Source organism: Nicotiana tabacum, chromosome 9 (assembly GCF_000715075.1).
Source record: "Nicotiana tabacum cultivar K326 chromosome 9, ASM71507v2, whole genome shotgun sequence".
Classification (NCBI taxonomy): domain Eukaryota; kingdom Viridiplantae; phylum Streptophyta; class Magnoliopsida; order Solanales; family Solanaceae; genus Nicotiana; species Nicotiana tabacum.
Window position 1 is genome coordinate 16,428,311 of NC_134088.1, and position 19,793 is coordinate 16,448,103.

At 38.8% G+C, this 19,793-nt stretch overlaps 1 protein-coding gene across 1 annotated transcript; it reads left to right on the forward strand.

Moving 5' to 3' along the window:
- Positions 1-3,225: 3,225 nt before the first annotated feature.
- On the forward strand, positions 3,226-7,898 carry LOC107828335 (heparanase-like protein 3). Its single transcript, XM_016655621.2, has 9 exons — positions 3,226-3,754; positions 4,963-4,999; positions 5,226-5,409; positions 5,510-5,658; positions 6,118-6,348; positions 6,440-6,629; positions 6,726-6,851; positions 7,212-7,311; positions 7,398-7,898. The coding sequence occupies exons 1-9, from the start codon at positions 3,527-3,529 to the stop codon at positions 7,767-7,769; spliced, it is 1,617 nt and encodes a 538-aa protein (XP_016511107.1). The 5' UTR covers positions 3,226-3,526; the 3' UTR covers positions 7,770-7,898.
- The last annotated feature ends 11,895 nt before the right edge of the window (positions 7,899-19,793 follow it).

A 19,793-nucleotide genomic window follows, 5' to 3' on the forward strand; every position in this document is an offset into this window, starting at 1 on the left:
GAAAATTTTATTCTTTTAACTCAAGTTACTTGTGATTGTAAGTAGCGTATAATGAATTGTTTTTATTAGTTTTTTGTGAGGATGGAGTACATCTATATATATTTTTCATTTGTTTATATTTTTCTTTAATTTCTGTGAAAATTTACCTATTTAAAAAGATTTATTGTAATTATATTATTTTATAATATTAAAAATTAAATACTCATAGGGCTTATACCTTAATGAGGCATATATAAAATGTCTCGCATTATGCTGGCGCCTTTTAAAACTTTGACAGAGAGCTTACTAAGTCAGCCATCAACCTCATGAAAGGAAGTTGACTTTCCAATCTAGTGAAGAACAACGCTTAAAACTAGGACGAGAATATATCATTTTCAACTTTCAAGAGATTAGGCCGCCAAATCCCCTACCTGGTATCCTTTAAATTTCGCGAGATGGTTTTGACAATAATTTTGTAGAGAATTAGACTATCACACTTAGGAATATATTCAAATTTAATTCCTTAATTAACTTTTTCTAAATAAAATTACATATTTAAAAATAACATGAAGGTACTACGGTTAATAACTTTTATGATTAAAAATCTTTAGAAAATATTTGAGAAATCATAGTCAAATAAAACGTTATGAGATCCAATTTTTTGTGTTTAGGAAATAATAATAATAATAATAATAATAATAATAATAATAATAATAATAATACTATTTCCTCCAATCTCAAATATTGTTGTTATTTTCAACTTTTTGTGGTTCAAAATATCTGATTTTTTTAAACTAAGATCATTTTATTATTATTATTATTATTATTATTATTATTATTATTATTATTATTATTATTATTATTATTATTATTATTATTATTTCTTCCGAATATACCCGTGATACTCTAATCAGTGGAGTGCTAATTAATGAAAAATGATCATCACTATTATTTTTTCAAATATACCTGTGACAATCTAATTAGTGGAGGCAAATTAATGAAATATTTATGATTATTTTTCAGATAACGCTTAATACTCCAATTAGTGGAGTTCTAATTAGTGAAATATTTAAAATAAAAATAAAAATAAAGCTTAGATAAATATTATTATGATTAAAGCTGTTAAATTTATTTATTAGGGTATTGTAATAAACTTGAAAGATAAGATGATATGAGAGGAGTTGGTATAACATATAAAGAAGAAAAAAAGCAAAATAATTAATGTAAAAGAAATGTAGACAGTTATAAGTACACGTTCCATTAATTTTACCAACTCCTTTTTTCTAATCACATTTTCCCTACATTTGCAAGATTTTAGTGTGAGGTCTTTTCTCTTTGGTTCAGCTAGCCAGGCTTTATTCAGTTCATATGTTCTCCAAACACCTCCACCATTGCCCTTCTTCCCTAGTAAAATTTGAATCTTGGTGGTTCCATGTTCATTATCATTCATATGGACAGCTCGATACACAAAGTATCTCGCATGCAAACAGGGTTCGAGGAACGACCGCAACCCTCCAAAGGGTGTGAAGTAGACATCCTCCTACTTTAGTGCAAGCTTTGATGACTGGTTACACGGCTTGGACTCATAATCTATGTCTGGCCTAGAGCAAGCATTAGTGACTGCTTGTACGACTTGAACTCATAGTCTATAGATCATATAAATTATGACTTTACATTTGTTCTAACCTTTATTATCCTTGATTTTTCATAGCTTCTCTAGATTTAGTATTCTATTTTGGTGATAGTGTAATAATTATTTCCATTATGAATATACAACATGCGGAAACAAGTTACATATCATTAAAATTCTCAAACATCTCATATGTCCAACTCTAAATCTAATTATCATACCAATTCTCAAACATATATGATATGTGCCAAAAAAATATCAGTAAAAACCCGTTCATGACTTGACATCGGCAGAATGCTCTCTTCATTGTCCTTGTAATTCTATTGAATCCGAACCTTTGCGACACTTTCCTTCATTATTTAATAAAAAATGGCACACAACCTTTATTTTTTTCGGTCGATCATTTGATAACCCTAATCCTGAATATACAAATAGGGCTTCGATAAGCCCTAGATGTAAAAGGGTTATTGAGCCCTTAAATAAGCAATTAGAGCAGAACGAATTGGACCTCCCTCAAATAAATGGATCTAGGATTGATTGCGGAACCGAGCATAAGAGAACCGGGGACGGGTAGAAAGATAAGCTTCATAATTAAATGTAGATATCATAATCGCGAGTGCTTTCAATTAAGCAACCTATGCCACAAATTAAAGTTTTTAAGTACATATTCCCAGAAAACAATTACTTATTCTGGAATGCAGCTAGAGTAATTTTACCCTATAGTGGAAAAGGAGACATTGGTTAGAGAGCAATGGAAAGGGTTAATGGTCCCACAGACAATACTTATCTTTTCCCGTGTAGTTGAGCAATCTTTTTTCACTTTCCTCAAGCAAAGAACCCAAAAAAATGGCCCACTGCCAACTTGATGTCTACATTATTCTCTCACATAATGTATATATTATTTATGAATTTAAGTTCTATATGTAATATAAAAGGTATTTATATAATTAAATTATTTAAAATGTAATTGTAAGTAATTCTCTTTAATAAGAGTTGATTTGTAATTTGAAATAAATAATAGGGATATTTACGCAAATAGTCGATCAGATTTACTGTTTACTTTTTCTAATTTGTATCGATAAATTATACACTGCAATATATATACCCACACACACTAGTGGCGTAGCCACATACATCCTTCATCGAAAAATTATACTGTGTACATAAAAATTATACTATATATATAAATGAAAATTACTTTTTATACACGTATATTAAATTTTGAACACACTTAGCGAAATTCCTAATTTTGCTACTGAATTATACATATATTATATGTCCGATGAATATTCTTAGCTTAAACAGTTAAGTAGGTGATTATTTAAGTTAGTTTTTTAAATACTAATAAATACTTCATTCGTTCACTTTTACTTGTCACGTTTCGTTTTTCGAGAGTTAATTTGACTAATATTTGGAGGTGAATTGAATTAGATTTTCTTACTATTTTAAAATTTAAATTTAAATATTCAAAAACTATATAAAAAATATTGTAATTTATAATTTTTGTTATATCAATATGATTAAAAAAATACATATTAAAATATTGGTCAAAGTATATCTAGTTGACTCTCAAAAAGGAAACATAATTTATACCGGTGGCATACAGATTTTTTACCATACATAACTTAGATCTTTTTTATATATTTTCCATAAACAACATGACCACCAAATCTATAGTAAATTTCTTTCCAAAGATTAAAAAAAGAAGCATTCTTGATCCAAATCTTGACCGTAATGGCTGATTAAGAATAATCTTTATATCTGTCTTTGTGTCACCCCTACTCTCTACCTTTATAAACTCTCGTTAAGACTCTCTAATGGTGAGTTCTACAGCAACCCCATTTCATTTTTCTAGCAATTTTGAGCTTGAGACATAGATCTTGAAAACTAGCTCAAGTTTCTTGATTTTTTTCAAGAATGGGTTCTTTATTTTTGCAAAAGGGAATGTTGGTGTGGATTTGTTTGTTTAGTTTGAGATTAGTTTGTGGGTACTCAGAGGTTGCTCAAGGTAGTGTGTTTATAGATGGGAAGAATGCCATTGGAAGAACAGACAATAATTTCATTTGTGCTACTTTGGATTGGTGGCCACCTGAGAAATGTGATTATGGAACTTGTGCTTGGGACCATGCTTCTTTCCTTAATCTGGTATTGTTTTCTTGATTGCATTTTCCCTTTTTTATAAGCTTCTCTATAGTTTTAGTGTGTAGAAATGCTCTTTCTTTTTTAACAGCGGTGTTTGAATCAGCTTGGTACTGATATTCTCGTTTTTTCGTGTCTTCTTGAGCCAAGGGTCTCGGAACCAGCTCTCTATTCCATCGGGTAGGGATAAGGTCTAAGTATACGCTAACCTCCCCCAGACCCCACTTGCAGAAGCGGAGCTACCGTATAGTTTACGGGTTCGGCTGAACCAGTCACTTTTGCTTAAACATTGTATTTTATACTTAAGAAATTTGTTATATATATATATATATATATATATATATATATATATAATTGCTCTTCCAATAACTAAAATGAGCTATAAGTTTTATGACAAATTAAGAACCCATAAATTTTAAATTCTGGCTTCGTCTCTACCCACTGAAGGGATTTTAGTGGGTTGTTGTTGTTGTGTTTGAATCAGCTTGCGCGCACCTCAGTCATAGAAATGTTGTTATGGTGTAGTTCTGTTAAACTGTGATACTATTGTATAGTTGTTAATCCTCTGTTTTCAATACATGGGATGTTAAAGTTGATATTATTGTCCACCCAAAAAAGCAAAATTTTCCTTCTGTTTCTTTTTGAATTTGAATTAAAGGGAGTGTAGCTGCAGAAGTTTGTGTTCAGTTTTGGGCTTATAGATTTATATGCCAGTAGTAAATATAGATAACTTCTGGTACTTCTTGTTGTTAAATATTGAATGATAAGAGCTTAAATGGTGCGACATGACCATGAGTATTCATATAGCCGATCCGAACTTGCATGAGATTCAGCCGTAGTCGTTACTATTGTATGCTAGTTTCAGCTTTTTCTTGTGAAATATTTGACTTAGTGTATTGAAGATCTGTTGGGTTTCCCTACCCAGCCCACCCAAGAAAAGGAAACAATTAAAACAAAAATGTGTTGGTTTGTTTGGTATGATTTCTTTATCTTTTTGAGAAAAACAAAAACCAAGAAAAGGCCAAAAAAAAAAAAAAAACAAAAAAACAAGAATGACTTGATTCACTGTGGTTATAAGATGTCAAATGAAACAGAGAAGCAAAAAAAGTTGTTTTACAATTTAATAGTTGCATGTGACATTACTCAAAGTAATTCTATTAATCTTGTGATGCATTACTACCTAGTGTTCATCTGATAATCTATTTTATGTGCAGGATCTTAACAACATTATTTTTCTCAATGCAATAAAAGGTATGATGATATAACTCTATGTTGCTCGGACTCTCCAAAACTGTCGTCAGCGTGTCGGATCCTTCAAAAGTAGGGTATTTTTGAAGGATCCGACAAGGGCGCTGCAGCATTTTGGAGAGTCCGCGCAACATTGATATAGCTAGATCCTAAACTTGAGAGATTTCACATTTCTACATGTTTCTGTAACAAATTAGAGGTACTTATATTCTTCATAATTATGTTGCAGCCTTCTCGCCATTAAAGATTCGGTTAGGAGGCACTTTACAAGACAAAGTCATATACGAAACTGAAGATCATAAACAGCCCTGTGTTTCATTTGTTAAAAACACATCAGAGATGTTTGGTTTTACTCCAGGGTGCCTTCCCTTATCTAGATGGGATGAACTCAATGCATTCTTTAATAAATCCGGGTAAGAAGCACGTCTTCTGTTTCCTTTTCTTGTTTTTTGGACTTTGTCATTTCGCTTTCTAAGCTGAAAAACTTAACCAGTTGCTCGTGTTTCCGTTCAGGGCTAGCATAATTTTTGGATTGAATGCTCTCTATGGAAGATCTGTACACCCTGACGGTTTATCTGTCGGAGCTTGGGATTCAAGCAATGCTGAATCGCTTATACGTTATACTGTCAAAAAAGGATACGCTATCCACGGTTGGGAGCTTGGTAAGTAGTACACTGTTCTTCAATTTGTCTAATTCTGCAAAAATTGTGAAAAGATGAAGGAAGTTGTTCAAGAATATTATGCAAAAACATGTCTATAAAACCATGCTACTCCCTCCGTTTAAAAAAGAATGAACCTATTTCCTTTTTAGTATGTTTCAAAAAGAATAACCCAAGAATGAACCTATTTCGTTTTTAGTATGTTTCAAAAAGAATAACCTTTTTTTTTTAAATATGGAAATCATGTAAGTTTACACTTCTCATTTTACCCTTAATGAGATGATCTATAGTCGCACAAATTTCTATGGATTGTTTTAAACCACAAGTTTCAAAAGTCTTACATTCTTTCTTAAACTCCGTGCGCAGTCAAATAGGTTCATTTTTCTTGAAACAGAGCGAGTATAGCATATTGTTAAAGTTTTACATGAATTGTCCAACATATGCTGTTAATTTTCTTTCTAGGGAATGAATTGTGTGGAAGTGGAGTTGGAACCAGAGTTGCAGCAGATCAATATGCATCTGATACTACTGCCTTGTACAAAATAGTACTAGATGCTTACAAGAATTTTGAACCTAGGCCTCTGGTCATTGCGCCAGGAGGTTTCTTCGACGAAGGCTGGTTTAGGGAATTAATAAATAAAACTGGGAAATCATTTGATGTGGCTACTCACCACATATATAACCTTGGTCCAGGTATGTTAGCAAAACCTAAATATTATCTGGTTTTTTAGTCTAAACATTATATCGAAGATGTTACATGGAATTTTTGTTTTTTAATTCATAGGAAGAGATGAACACCTAGTTGATAAAATCCTCGATCCATCTTATCTCGATGGTGAGGCCGACACATTTAGCAAACTTCAGAATGTACTCAAGACGTCTGGTACTTCAGTGGTTGCTTGGGTTGGTGAGGCTGGAGGGGCTTACAACAGCGGTCGCGACCATGTCACAAATGCCTTTGTTTTTAGCTTCTGGTAAACAAGCTTAGATATGAAGTTTAACTCTCTCTGTTTTTGAATAACATTTATCCTGAGTAATTTTGGGGTTGGAATTTGGAAACAATTATATAGGTATTTGGACCAGCTTGGGATGTCAGCTGCTTATGATACTAAAGCATACTGTCGACAGACACTGATTGGTGGAAACTATGGTTTACTCAACACCACTACCTTTGTACCCAATCCAGATTACTACAGGTAAATAAGTTCTCCCTCCATCTCATTATATATGGAGGTGTTTGACTAAAGACGAAAGAAGACTTTTGACTCATACCAAAACTACCCTTAGAACTTGCAGGCTAAAACATACTATGCCATTTCTGCAGCTATAAGATCATGTCGTTAAGAGTAATATATAAAGTTTAAAGTGAAAAAGTTCCCAATTATAGAAAGGTGTTGTTCTTGTTCGAACATACTAAAAAGGAAAGAGTGTCATATAAATCGGAACGAATCGAGCAACTCTTTCTATTACATGGCATGAGCAGATAAGATTATCTTTTGTCATCTTTAGTTTTTGTTTAATGAACACAACTTTCCTTACTGGTTTCGTTCGTGCAGTGCTCTTCTTTGGCACCGATTAATGGGAAGGAACGTTTTGTCAACAACTTTCTCAGGATCAAAGAAAATACGTGCCTACGCACATTGTGCAAAGCAATCTGTAAGTCGGACGAATGTATTCTTTATTTGCATAGACACTAAGCTATTGTACATTTGACCTGAAAAAAAGGAACTTCCATTTTGCAGCGAGGTATCACCTTATTGTTGATCAATCTTGACGGCAACACTACCATGAGTGCCAACGTTGCTTTTAACGGTACTATGTTGCATCAAAGAAAGCACAGACATCATAGCCACAGAAAGAGTTCTTCAATTAGACTGCCTAAAAGTAGAAAGATAGCATCAAATACAAGACAAGAATACCATTTAACAGCAAAAGATGGAGATTTACAGAGCCAGACTATGCTGCTGAATGGGAAACCACTAACTATAGATTCATTTGGAAATATACCATCATTGGAGCCTATATTTGTCAATTCAACAGAGCCATTAACAGTGGCTCCATTCTCTATTGTATTTGTACACATACCATATGTTATTTTGCCTGCTTGTAGCTGAGTGGTGTATGGATCCAAAAGGGATTCCATTTGATGATTGAGCCAATAAGATAGGCGTAGAATACCAAAAAAAAATACATGTATTATTTTTTTCTAAGAGAAAATATAAGGGTTTCATTCTTGCTACCAATCCTGTATTACATCCAAATCTTTTCTATTTATTTTTTATGATGGCGGTGCCCGAACTAGCTTGAGTGCACCTCACCGGGTACGTGCTACCTATGCTATCGAGTAACTCTGTGCACTGAAGCTTAGATAGATGAGATCAAATCTCTACCTTATCTACCTCTAAATAGTAAATGGTACTCTCTCCGTCTCAAATTATCTGTCGTGATTTCTAAAAATAGTTGTCTCAAATTATTTGTCATTTTAGAAGTTCAAGAGTAAATTAATTATTTTTTCCTATTCTTCCCTAATATCCATTCTTCTTGAAGACTACAAATACAGTCAAACCTCTTTATAACCTCCTCGTTTGTTCCGAATATATTTGGGTGTTATAGCGAAATATTATTATATAGAACATATATTATAACATAACATGAAAATTGGTTTCGTAAAAGCTTGGTTTTTATAGTGAAGTGTTATTATATAGGGATGTTATAGAGAGGTGATCACGCCCAACTATGCCTTATAAAAAGGACAAAGCGGTCGTTGCAAATATAATCCGAGTATTTAGCCCCGAGTCGAATCCACAGGGAATTAACCTACCAATTACTCGTGTTAGACTCACTAAATTCTTCGTAATCAACTTCCCAGATATTTTGAATAACTATTGGAGATGTTTTTTACTAACTATAACTGAATAACGTTAAGTAAACTAAAAGCTAACTATGATTGGGTTGTAAACAAATAAGAGAAGGATCTAAGGTTGTGATTTCCCCTATTGATGGAATCCCTTCCTGTTATGTTTCGCATAGATTTACCTAATCGTCTCTATTGATCATGAGCACTCTTATTACCGTAAATCTCTCCCGAGTAATCACGACAATTTAGTAGACGCACTCTCCCGAGTTATGCTAGTTGGCTTTTATTACAGGTCACTTTAGATCGCACCCAAGGTTTCGTTATCCCTAATCCCACCTTTAAACCCTCGGTTATTGATTCCTCATATACTTTGGAAGTGGTGTTGTTCAACAATTACCTAAATATGCATAGGCACAGCTAATTGAGGATCCTATCAATTAACTACAACAAGAACGTAGTTGAACAAATAGAAATTAAACTGGGCAAACTATATTAACATAACAGGAAGTTCATCCTTCAATAGGTTCTATCAAAACCCTAGACTAAATAATTAGCTACTCATAATCGTATTCATACTAACAACAACAAAATTCATCATAAATGGTAAATACAAAAGGAAGAAAGGAAGAACTCGATGTTGAATTATCCTCCTTGCCTCTTGCCTCTCCTTGCCTTCAACTAAGCTGTAAAAACCTTGATAATGTCCATTTGGGCGAGCTGGACCTCTTATAGGTTAAGTGGAATTACCCCCGAACTTCCAAGTTTACCCCTGAAATTATGTACCCCGAACTGGACTAGCGTGGCCGCGCTCATGCCCGCGCTAATGGCCGCGCATATAGCAAAGTCTTCTGCCTCGAGGTTCTGAACTAGCGCGGTCGCGCTAATGGCCGTGCTAAGCCGGGTCATCATTTTAGCTCGTCTTTTCTCTCTTTTTTCACACGTACTCAGCTCCGACGGGCTTCCCTTGCTTTAATTTAGCTCCAAACACTGTCCTAAGTCCTCATAAGCGCAACTCGCTCCTGCAAAACATGAAATTCACAATTAGAACCAATTTATCGTCATTTAACTACCCTAGAATAGTGAAGCATAGTCAAGCTGGGGCATAAACAGTCACCAAATTACATCCTATTATCAACACCCCACACTTAAATCATTGCTAGTCCTCGAGCAATCCACCACACTCTATAAAGGTTCCTTCACTAATCTTTTCTCCCTAACGTATCACACCAAGAACAAATCACCAAAGTTATATCTAGTAGTGTACAATCTTTGCCTCAAAAGTCGACTCTTACGTGCCATGCAATATTCGTACTTACTCAAATTACTCTATACAGAAGTCAAGACTTACCTTTCCTTCGTGAATAATATGCCCTCACATCACACAAGAGAGTAGTTCCACAAATAATAATATTAAGAATAATTAGGAACTTAGATATACGAAATTCGCTCACTCTCAAAAAGAAAATTCATATGCCACACAGATGCACCATAGGATTGCCCGTAGTGTACTACTCTACTAATCGAGACCATTCAGTCTAAGATCAATTATGACTTCATTTGGTTGTAATGTAAGCTAAGGGACGGGTAGGCTATATTTGGATATAGTGACTAACCTCCCTAAGCACTTTTAATACAATCACATTAATATTCAAAACCATACTTATGTCAAACCAGACATTCCACCCCGCTTCTATTTATAACATCTCACTCCATTAGGTGCAATTGCATCAAGTCACCAATTATCAAATACTACATTTACTCATTCTCTCTCTTTTTTTCTTTTTAAGTGGTGCTTATTCTTTTACTTTTTCAAACTACTGCACCTTTTTCTCTATTTCATCGGTTCCACTAAAAAAACCAAACCACCACCCCACACTTGAGCTTTTACATATTTCATAACCATTCAAGTGCTCATGAGAGGTAAAAGGGTTCAAACAGATGGGTTGTTCAAACAATTGGGTAAGGTTTGTAATGTGGTTGCCAAAGAAACATGCTTATAGGCTCAACAGGGTTAACTACGATGTATTGCATTTATGTGGGTCTACTTTATATATCTAGCTTAACAAAGAAATGCCTATATCACTTCCAAGACTGAATAAAGCTACTATTTCGCTTTACAAATATACGGGGCAAGTTCTAGGCATCAAATACAGAGCATAAAATACAGTACAACTCACACACACATGGCACATGACTCACTCCAGATTGGCGTAGCAAGACACTCTCGTTTGAGTACTCAAGTCAGTTACAAACATACAATTTAAGGCACTCTAGCAAGAATCAACCACTGAGACTAAGCGTTACACTCTAGTATCTACTGTGTTCAGGTGTATCAACACCAAGGGTTCTCTTTCTATTTCAGCTCATAGCCCATCAATACTAATTAAAAACTAGAAACAAAATAAATAAAAACTAACTACACCCGGTTCAAGCAAAACCCTTGGAAAAGAACCGTGGCCCAAAGAAAAACCAAAGAGGAGTTACTACACTACCTAAAACAAAAAAAGAAAAAAAATCTTTTTGGTATTTTCTTTAGACTTACTTCCCTCAAGAAAACTGTCTAAAAGATCCATCATCCGGAAGAGTCCAACATATTTCTATTTTTTTTCCAGTTTTTTTACGTCGACTTAGACCCTCAAGAACCCCGTCGAAAGAGATTCGTCGTCGGGACAAGTCAACTTACCTAATTTGACTATTACTCAAAACCACCGAAAATAACCAAGAAAAACACAGAAAATATCAAACAATCAAGTTGTTACATATATACACATACATTGAAGTATCCCCCACCCCACACTTAAAAGGAAGACATGTCCTCATGGCATACAAAATAAAGAACAGTGAGGTAAAGGAACTTTCCTGAATGATCACTCTTGATCGGAGACCATGTCTGGTTCAGATTGCAAGCACGACCTAGAGCTCTCAGGCAGCCCAATATTTTCTTTTCCGATTTCACTTGCTGGGCAGCCATCGCGTCAACACGTGTACCCAAGTCAGCGACCGAGGTACGCAGTCCGGCCACCTCCTATTCCAAAGCTGTGAACCGGGTAACCCAAGCAGCCCCAGATGGTGCGGCATGCCCAGATGGTGCGGCATGCCCAGATGGTGCTGCAGCCGCTGCAATTTGCTCATGGGCCGGTGACTCGGCCCTCACATCCTCCTGCTCAGCCTTTTCTTCCTCAGAGTCATCAGATTCACCACTTGCTGCCACTGGCTCCTTCCCAATAGTTACCTTATCTGCTCAGAACTTGGAATCTTTTGGCACTATCCCATCCACAACCAGATTTTCTGGCACCCGAACTGCCCGGCACAGTTTAGTAACTAAGTAAGGGAATAAGAACACCATAAAACACCATATCACTAAGGAAGGGAAGAAGGACAACGAGTGAACATCTCCCCATGAATCAGCTTGGCCACGTCAAAGTTGTGACCATTCATAAAACACCATATCAGAGCCGCTCGAGGACCATTCACCTCCGTGGTATTGGAAGACGGGATCAGGCGGTTGTTGATAACATATAACCAGCACTTCCCTTCAAAGGTTAGCGCCGCGGAGTGAAACTTCTGACCATACTTCATCCATATAATTTCCTTACCGGGTGCACAGATTGTTGCAAAGAACCTCTCCCACTGTGTGTGATCTACCATACATCTCATAATAGTCTTCATATGGATCCACGGGAGTGGGTAGCTGGTAAATCCTCCGTATAGCCTCAACAGAGGCATCCACTGCCTTTCTGTGCACTGTTACTATGCCATTCACATGTTCCTTTACATTGGCGTAGAATTCACGGACAACCATCACATTGTGATGACCCAAAAGGTCATCACTTGCTTTTAAATTGAAACTATGTTTTTGAGGCCTTGAAAACCTCATGTAGTATCACCTCGATTTGCGTGCACAACCTGGGCGCGTAGCCGGAAAGATTATATGTGAGAATCTGTAAAAAATGATAAATTTTGACTGTAAAATGAGTTAATTTGACTTCGGTCAACATTTTGGGTAAACGGACGTGGACCCATGATTTGATGGTCCAACAGGGTTTGTAGAAAAATATGGGACTTGGGCGTATGCCCAGAATCGAATTCCGAGGTCACAAGCTCGAGAAATGAAATTTTTAAAGAAAATTATTTTCTGAATTGTTTAAAGGAATTTGAAATTAAATTTGATTAGAGCATGATGGTATCGGCCCCGTATTTTTGGTTCTGGCGCACGGTACAGGTCTTATATATGATTTAAGATGATTCTGTGGAATTTGGTGAAAAACGGATGTCATTTGACGTGATTCGAACCTAAATTTGAAAAAACATTTATGTTTAAGAAGTTTGAGGAAGTTCTTTGGTTTTGAGGTTTAATTCGTTGTTATTGAGGTTATTTTGGCGATTTGATCGCACGGATAAGTTCGTATGATGTTGTTTAGTTAGTACGTATGTTTGGTTAGGAGCCCCGAGGGCTCGGGTGTGTTTCGGAAGGTTTTGGGCTTATGAAAAGTTGCAGGTTTTTGTTGTTCAGTGCCTAGGGATTTTGTTCTTCGCATTCGCGTGGGTCCACTTGCGAACGCGTTATACAAATTTCCAAGGAGCCAAACTTCTTCTTCGTGAACGCGAAGCTAGAGTCGGGAACGCGAGGCTAAGGAGGGATAGCCTTCGCGAACGCGACACAGCTCACACGAACGTGATGGCTAGTGAGCCTGGGTAGGGGATGGGCATTTCACCTACGCGAACGCGACCCAATGGACGTGAACGCGAGGCTCGAGGAGTTTCTTCTCCGCGAACGCGAGTTGGCTTCTACGAACGTGAAGGCTTATCAGGCTAACCCATTGCGAACGCGTTGAGTTTATCGCGGACGCGATGAGTAATTTTGCTCAGTTATTTTAAAAGACCAGAACAGTAGCCATTACGGGATTTACACCAAAACTCATAACTTCCTAATCTTAACTCAAAATTGGGCGATTTTTGAAAGGGGATTCTACTACCAATTCATAGGTATGTAATCTTAGACTCATTTTCTTCAATTTCCATTAACACCCATTAGATTTCTAGACTTAAATCATGTAATTAAGGGTAGAAAATTAGGGATTTAGGTAGAGTTAGGGCTTTTTGATTATTTGTGATTTAGACCTCATTTTGGGGTCGGATTTGAAAACAAATTATATATTCGGGCTTGTGGGTGAATGGGTGATCGGGTTTTGGTCCGAACCTCGTGTTTTGACCAATCGGGCCCGGGGTCAATTTTTGACTTTTTGGGAAGAATGATTAGAAATCTATAATTAAGCATTGGAATTGGATTGTTTAGCTTTTATTGATGTTATGAAGTCGATTATGTATAGATACAATTGATTTGGAGCCGAATTCGAAAGGAAAGGCGGTGTTTGAGGCTTGAGTTCGCCGTGGAAGTTCGAGGTAAGTGTTTGGTCTAACCTTAGCTTGAGGAATTAAGAGTCGAGTCCTATTTGCTATGTGATAATTGTTGAGTACGACGTATAGGCATGGTGACGAGTATCTATACATTGGTGTCAAGCATGCTCGTGAGTCTTATATTGTGATTTTCATGACTTCGTTGTATTATCCATGCTTTAGAGTTGATTTCTATTTGTTGTGAGAAGTTTGTGGAAGGAATTGTGACCTTTGAACATCGAGGAGCATTGGGTCAAGTTATATTACGAATTGCGAAAGTATATGAGTTGATTGAACCCTTTGGAGCATTGGCTCAAGTGGTAAAGTGAGTTGTGAAGTAAAAGTGAATAAGAGAAAGAAGTCACTAAATTGTTTCCTTTCTGGGATATTGTTGCTTTATTGGTTATCTCCCTTGCCGGGATGTTGATATTATTGATGTTGCTCCCTTGCCGGGACTTAATTGTTAGATTGTTGTTCCCTTGCCGGGATTTCTATTATAATCTTGTTTATTCCCTTGCCTCATTGTTTGTGATTGTTGTTTGGGTGAGGAAGAGTGTTAAAGCACGAAGGGTGATGCCGTATATTGTTTGTTTTGTGAGGAAGAGTGTAAAGATCGAAGGAAAGAGAGTAAAAGCACGAAGGTTGATGACGTGCACACTTTTATTATATAATTGCTTTGGTGAGGACGAGATTAAAAACACGAAGGGTGATGCCGTGCATTTATGGATTTCTGATTCTTTGTTGATATCCGAGTTATGTTGTTCTTTCATTACTTGATGTCTTTCTATTCGAAATTGTTATCTCCCCCACAATATGCTTCCCCTCCCATATTGACTAGTTATTTCTGTATTTCTTTTCCGGTGTATACATTTGAATTGCACAGGTTTATTTGGTAGTCTGGTCCTAGCCTCATCACTACTTCGCCGAGGTTAGGCTAGGCACTTACCAGCACGTGGGGTCGGTTGTGCTGATACTACACTCTGCAATATGTGCAGATTCCGGAGCAGCTTTTGGACCATAGTGTGGAGGCTACCTTCAGTCCACGCGGAGATCCAAGGTAGACCTGTAGGCGTCCGCAGGCCCTGGCGTCTCCCTCTATCCTTACTTTCCTGTTTCATTTTCCTTACATCCAGAAATAGTGTATTATTATTTCTTCAAACTTTGTATGTAGTAAATCTTAGACCGTTTGTGATACTGTGACACCAGGTTTTGGGTGGTTAAGACTTAAGTATTTGTAATAGATGCAGATTTCAGACATTTAATTGTTATCTTCCGCTTAATTATTTAAAGTTCCACAGTTTTCATGTTATCGACTTATATTTATCAAAAGAAGTAATTTGATAATGAAGTAAGTAGTTAAGGATTAGCTTGCCTAGCTCTTATTAGTAGGCACTATCACGACTCCCGAGAGGTGGGAAATCCGGGTCGTGACAAGTTGGTATCAGAGCTTTAGGTTACATGGGTCTCACAATTCACTAACAAGCTTAGTAGAGTCTGAGGGATCGGTATGGAGACGTCTGTATTTATCCCCTAGAGGCTACATAGTTAGGAAAAACTTCACATTTATTCTTTCCCGTCGTGCGGTTTGGTTTCTCAATGCTAATTGAATTTCTACTCTGTTCTTTCGCAGATGACGAGAACACGCGCTTCCTCATCCACTAACCAGCAGCCCTAGCCCCCAACAGCAGCTCCCACGAGGGGCAGAGGGCGAGTCCAAGGTTGTGCTAGAGGCAGAGGCAGGGACAAAGCTCAGCCCCAAGTAGCAGCACCAGCGGCGGCATCTCAGGTTGACTTTGATGATGAGGTTCCGACCCCAGCAGTTCCGGTGGGCCCAGCTCAGGTCCCAGAGGGGTTTATTGCTACCCTAGTTCTTTAGGATGCTCTGGTCCGATTGGTGGGCCTTATTGAGAGTGTCACCCGAGCAGGCTTGCTTCCTATAGCACCAGCCGTCTCTCAGGCTAGAGGAGGAGCCCAAACTCCTGCTACTCGAACTCCGAAGCAGGTAGCTCCCCAGATTCAGACTCCAGCGGTTCAGCCAGTTGGAGCAGTTCAGCCAGTTGGAGCAGTTCAGCTGGGTGTGGTAGCTCAGACCGGTGATGGAGCAGCTATGTCTGCAGATACTTTGTGGAGGCTGGATAGGTTCACTAAGCTCTTCACTACTACTTTCAGCGGTGCATCTACTGAGGATCCCCAGGATTATCTAGACAGTTGCCATGAGGTTCTCAGGAACACGGGGATAGTTGAGACCAATGGGGTCGATTTTGCTATATTTCGCTTGTCTGGATTCGCCAAGACTTGGTGGAGAGATTATTGCTTGGCTAGACCAGTCGGATCCCCAGCCTTGACTTGGGAGCAGTTTGCACAGCTATTTCTGGAGAAGTTCCTCTTCATTACTCAGAGAGAGGCCTATCGGAGGCATTTTGAGCGTCTCCAGCAGGGTTCTATGACTGTTACCCAGTATGAGACGATTCATCGACTTGGCTAGTCATGCTCTTGTCATACTTCCTACCGAGAGAGAGAGCAGGTGAGGAGGTTTATTGACGGTCTTATTCAGCCGATTGGTCTTCAGATGGCTAGGGAGGCTGGGAGTGAGATTACTTTTCAGGAGGCGACCAATGTGGCCAGGAGAGTGGAGATGGTTCTGTCACAGGGAGATGGTCATGGGTCAGACAAGATGCCCCGTCATTCAGGCCTATTCAGTGGTACCTCATCTGGAGGTAGGGATTCATATGGTAGAGGCCATCCTCCTAGTCCTTTCTAGTCAGTAATTCAGGTTTCTCATGGTACTTCAGGTGGTCGTGGTCCTCAGATGCAATATTCTGATTAGTAGCCCTACAGTGCACCACCTGCTCCTATCAGTGCACCGCCGCTTCAGAGTTTTTGGGGTGGTCATTCAGGTCGTCAGGGCCACCAATCTCAACAGCTGAGGGCTTGTTACACTTGTGGTGATATGGGTCATATTGCTAGGTTTTGCCCTCAAGCATCAAGTAGCTCTCAATATTAGGGTTTCTGTGCCATGGTTCAGGCACCAGGTGTTCCACAGCCCGCCCAGCCAGCTATAGGTGGAGGTAGAGGTGCTAGAGGTGGAGCTTAGACCGCTAGAGGTAGAGGCCAGCCAGCTGCAGGCCGTCCCAGAGAGGTAGTCCAGGGTGGTAGGGCCCAGCCCCGATGTTATGCTCTTCCAGCCAGGCCAGAGGTTAAGGCTTCAGATACGGTTATCACAGGTACTGTTCTAGTTTGTGATAGAGATGCTTCAGTGTTATTTGATCCAGGGTTTGCATACTCGTTTGTGTCATCTTATTTTGCACTGTATCTGGTCGTGCCTAGTGATTCATTGAGTGTTCTTGTTTATGTGTCTACACCAGTGGGTGATTCTATTATGGTAGATCGAGTCCATCGCTCTTGTGTAGTTGTGATTGGGTGTCTTGAGACTCGAGTAGATTTGTTGCTTCTAGACATGGTCGATTTCGATGTTATATTGGGGATGGACTGGATATCACCTTACCACGCTATCTTGGATTATCATGCCAAGACTGTGACATTAGATTTACCGGGTTTGCCTCATTTAGAGTGGAGAGGGACTCCTGGTCATTCTACCTGTAGTGTTATCTCTTATGTGAAGGCTTGACATATAGTCGAGAAGGGGTGTTTGGCCTATTTGGCATATGTTCGTAATTCTAGTGCTGAGGTTCCTTCTATTGATTATGTGCCTGTTGTTCGTGAGTTTCCTGAGATATTCCCTTCAGACATGTCGGGTATGCCATCCAACAGGGATATTGACTTTTGCATTGATCTGGCTCCGGGCACTCAGCCCATTTCTATCTCGTCGTATCATATGGCCTCGTCGGAGTTGAAAGAGTTGAAGGAGCAGTTGCAAGGCTTGCTTGAGAAGAGTTTCATTAGACCCAATGTTTCTCCTTGGTGTGCGCTGGTGTTGTTTGTTAAGAAGAAGGATGGGTCGATGAGAATATGTATTGACTACTGGTAGTTGAACAAGGTTACAATCAAGAATAAGTATCCATTGTCGAGGATTAATGATTTTTTTATCAGCTTTAGGGTGCCAAGGTATTTTCAAAGATTGATTTGAGATATGGCTACTATCAGTTGAGATTAGGGCATCCAATGTCCCTAAGATAGCTTTCCGCACTCGGTACGGGCACTATGAGTTCTTGGTTATGTCATTCGGGTTGACAAATGGCCCAGCAGTTTTTATGGATTTGATGAATCAAGTGTTCAGGCCTTATTTGGACTCGTTCGTGATATTCTTCATTGATGATATTTTGATTTATTCCCACAGCCGGGAGGAGCACAAGCAGCATCTCAGAGTGGTTCTTCAGACTCTGAGGGATAGTCAGTTATATGCTAAGTTCGCGAAGTGTGACTTCTGGTTGAGTTCAGTTGCATTCTTGGGTCATGTTTATCAGCTGAGGGTATTCAAGTTGATCCGAAGAAGAATGAGGCAGTCAAGAACTGGCCCAGACTAGCATCAGCTACAGAAATTCGGAGTTTCTTGGGATTGGCAGGCTACTATCGTCGGTTCGTGGAGGGGTTCTCATCTATCGCAGCCCCGATGACCAGGTTGACCCAGAAGGGTGCCCAATTCAGATGGTCCGACGAGTGTGAGGCGAGCTTTCAGAAGCTCAAGACAGCTCTGACTACGACACCGGTGTTGGTTTTGCCCACATGTTTAAGGCCTTATACAGTTTATTGTGATGCATCTCGTATTGGACTTGGTGCAGTATTGATGCAGGATGGCAAGATCATTGCCTATGCTTCGCGGCAGTTGAAGATTCATGAAAAGAACTATCCGATTCATGATTTGGAGTTGGCAGACATTGTTCACGTATTGAAGATTCGGAGGCATTATCTGTATGGTGTGGCATGTGAGGTGTTTACGGATCAGAAAAGTCTTCAGTATTTGTTCAAGCAAAAGGAGTTGAATTTGAGACAAAGGAGGTGGTTGGAGTTGCTGAAAGATTATGATATCACTATCTTATATCATTCGGGAAAGTCCAATGTGGTGGTCGATGCTTTGAGTAGGAAATCAGCCAGTATGGGCAGTCTTGCTTATATTCCGGTCGGTAAGAGACAACTTGCTTTGGATGTTCAGGCTTTGGCCAATCAGTTCGTGAGGTTGGACATTTCTGAGCCCAGTCCTGTGTTAGCTTGCACAGTCGCTCGTTCTTCGTTATTGGAGCTTATCCGTGAGCGGTGTATGATGATCCTCATTTGGGTTTCCTTAGAGACACGGTATAGCACGGAGGTGCTAAGCAGGTTACCTTAGGTGATGAGGGAGTTTTAAGATTGCAGGGTCGATTTTGTGTGCCTAATGTGGATGGTCTTCGAGAGTTGATTTTAGAGGAGGCCCATAGCTCCCGGTACTCTATTCATCCGGGCACCGCGAAAATGTATCAAGATTTGCGGAAGCATTATTGGTGGCGGAGAATTAAGAGGGATATCATTGCATATATGGCTCGGTGTTTGAATTGTCAGCAGGTTAAGTATGAGCATCAGAGGCCTGGTGGTTTAATCTAGAAGATTGAGATTCCTGAGTGGAAATGGGAGCAGATCACTATGGACTTCGTTGTTGGACTCCCACAGACTTAGAGGAAGTTCGATGCAGTGTGGGTTATTGTTGATAGGCTGACCAAGTCAGCGCATTTCATTCCTGTGGCAGTCTCATATTCTTTCGAGAGGTTAGCTGAGATCTATATCCGGGAGATTGTTCGTCTTCATGGTGTGCCCGATTCTATCATTTCGGATCAAGGTACGCAGTTTACCTCCCATTTCTGGAGAGCAGTTCAGCGAGAGTTGGGAACACGAGTTGAGTTGAGCACAACATTTCATCCTCAGACGGACGGGCAGTCCGAACGGACTATTCAGA